This window comes from Colobus angolensis, unplaced genomic scaffold (genome assembly GCF_000951035.1).
Source record: "Colobus angolensis palliatus isolate OR3802 unplaced genomic scaffold, Cang.pa_1.0 Scaffold6, whole genome shotgun sequence".
Taxonomy (NCBI): Eukaryota; Metazoa; Chordata; class Mammalia; order Primates; family Cercopithecidae; genus Colobus; species Colobus angolensis.
The window spans coordinates 25,604,841-25,607,221 of NW_012119598.1; the positions used below are offsets into that span (position 1 = coordinate 25,604,841).

At 46.0% G+C, this 2,381-nt stretch overlaps 1 protein-coding gene across 1 annotated transcript in view; it reads right to left on the minus strand.

Moving 5' to 3' along the window:
- The window catches only part of GPLD1 (glycosylphosphatidylinositol specific phospholipase D1), a 64,846-nt gene that overhangs the window by 28,126 nt on the left and 34,339 nt on the right, over nt 1–2,381 (minus strand). The window contains exon 12 of the mRNA XM_011962780.1: nt 2,257–2,377. Coding sequence (XP_011818170.1) covers nt 2,257–2,377 — 121 coding nt within the window. The remainder of the gene's footprint in view (nt 1–2,256; nt 2,378–2,381) is intronic.

Genomic DNA, 2,381 nt, shown 5'->3' on the forward strand with positions numbered 1-2,381 from the left:
CTTGAGATGTTGAATGGTTCTTAATGCGGTTACTGCAGAGACAAAAGCACAAACTAGAATGGCCCTGAACAAGCTGACCAGATACTAGATCCATCCAAGTTAAGGGGACATAACTCTAAATCTGCCCAAGGGTGACATGAGACCAAACAAGACTTCCTAGGTCTGCTCCAAAGCAGAGCTCAATTGGCTCAGAGCATTAAGGCAGCCCAGATGGCTCAGGCTCTGGGAAAGTACAGGGTCTGAGGATCTTTCAGGCACGACTATACCTTCTGCTTTGCCCATTCTAATCTCACTGGCAGGCCATGCACAGATTGCTTCATCCTAAAGCCCAGCTGTGACTTGCTCATTCATCTAGGAAGCAATTAATCAGCTCCTACTGTATGCCAGGCACCATGACAGACACTGGGAACATAAAGTCCCTCCTCAGACAATTCATTTTTTTGAAAGGAGAAAATCCAAATATGGCAAGACAAAATGACACGTGCTTTGAGAGAGGTTCCCCTCCCTGATCCAGGACCAGCTACATAATTTAGGGAAACCAGGGCAAAATTAAAACATGCAGCCTTTTGTTAAAAAATTGTTAAAGCCAGGGGCAGTGGCTCATGCCTGTAATCCCAGTACTTTGGGAGGCCCAGGTGGGTGGATTACCTAACGTCAGGAGTTCAAGACCAGCCTGGCCAACATGGCGAAACCCCGTCTCTACTAAAAATACAAAAAGTAGCCGGACATGGTGGCGGGTGGCCTGTAATCCCAGCTACTCAGGAGGCTGAGGCAGGGAATTGCTTGAACCCAGGAGGCAGAAGTTACAGTGAGCTGAGATGGTGCCACTGAACTCTAGCCCAGGCAACAGAGCAAGACTCTGTCTCCAAAAAAAAAAAAAAAATTGTTAAGAATTTTAAGGCAGTGACAGCAGAGCATTAAACCTAAACCAGGCCCTTCCCCAATTCCCAGAGACCCCATTCACAAAGTTGTCTAAATCCTTCTGACATTAAGAGCCCACTACAGTCCAATGCCTACTTAGCTTCCTAAGCCTCTCACAGTAACTCATATTCCTTGTCCTATGCTCCAGGCAAATACAACTACTCAGATTTCCCAACACCTGAACCTTTCCCAATCCACTAACAGAAATGTACTCTCACTGATGAAATACTATCTACTGTCCAAGGCCTAACTTGAATGTTCCCTCCTCCAGGAAGCCTTCTCTGTCTGATAGCCTCCAAGGTGAAGCTTTTCTCCCTTTTTTTTTTTTTTCTTTTTTGAGACAGGGTGTCACTCTAGCACCCAGGCTGGAGTGCAGTGGTGCAACCTCAGCTCACTGCAACTTCTCCCTTCCAGGATCAAGCAATCCTCTCACCTCAGCCTCTGGAATAGCTGGGACTACAAGTGCACACTACCACGCCCAGCTAATTTTTTGTTATTTTTTTTGTAGAGACAGGTTCTCATTATGTTACCCAGGCTGGTCTCAAACTCCTGAGTTCAAGTAATCCACCTGCCTCAGCCACTTAAAGTGCTGGCATTACAAGCGTGAGCTACCACACCGTTTCTTCCTGCTATCTAACGATCCCCTTACCTCACCGTGGTATGTGTTGCAGTCTACTCACATAATGGTTATTTTTGTATTTGTCACTCCTTTTAGACTGAACTTTTTTAAGGGTCAGAGTTCATTTGTCTTTCATTTTATATCCCCCAGTAGAGTGTCCTAACAGATAACTTCGTTGATGAATTTCATACACAATGGGGCTATGCAAAGTGAGCCTTCAACATTGTGAACGCCTTTGGGACTAAGTCCAAAGAAGGACTGGCCTGGGTGCCAGGGTCATCTTGACTTGACAGAGACCACTAAGGTGCAGACTCAGGGCATCTTCAGAACAAGCCACATATGGATGCCAAGAGTACTTGCTGGCCTGGCTCATGCTTAGGCCCAGGCTGGAGTGCACTGGCATGATCATAGCTCACTATAGCCTCGAACTCCTGGGCTCAAGCAATCCTCCTGCCTTAGCCTCCCAAGCAGCTGTGACAACAGGCACAGCCAACACACCCAGCTAGTTTATTTATTTTTGTAGAGACAAGGTCTTGCTCTGTTGCTCAGACAGGTCTCAAACTCCCGGCCTCAAGGGATCCTCTCACCTCAGCCTTCCAGCCACCACACCCCACCACAGGTAACTTTCAATGGAATAAATACCCAGGGACTCAGCAAAACAAGATATCTCAAGAAGTAGCATTCCTCTTCCCCAATTTAGAGCAGAAAATTCTTACCGGGGTCCAGGAATTTACACTAAAGAACACTCCTCGTTCAGTATAGTTTATATTCCTGTCAATGTTTTCAGTTAGGGATGTAGTCAAATTTCTGTGAAAATCATTTTTCTGCATTTTTGAGCTGT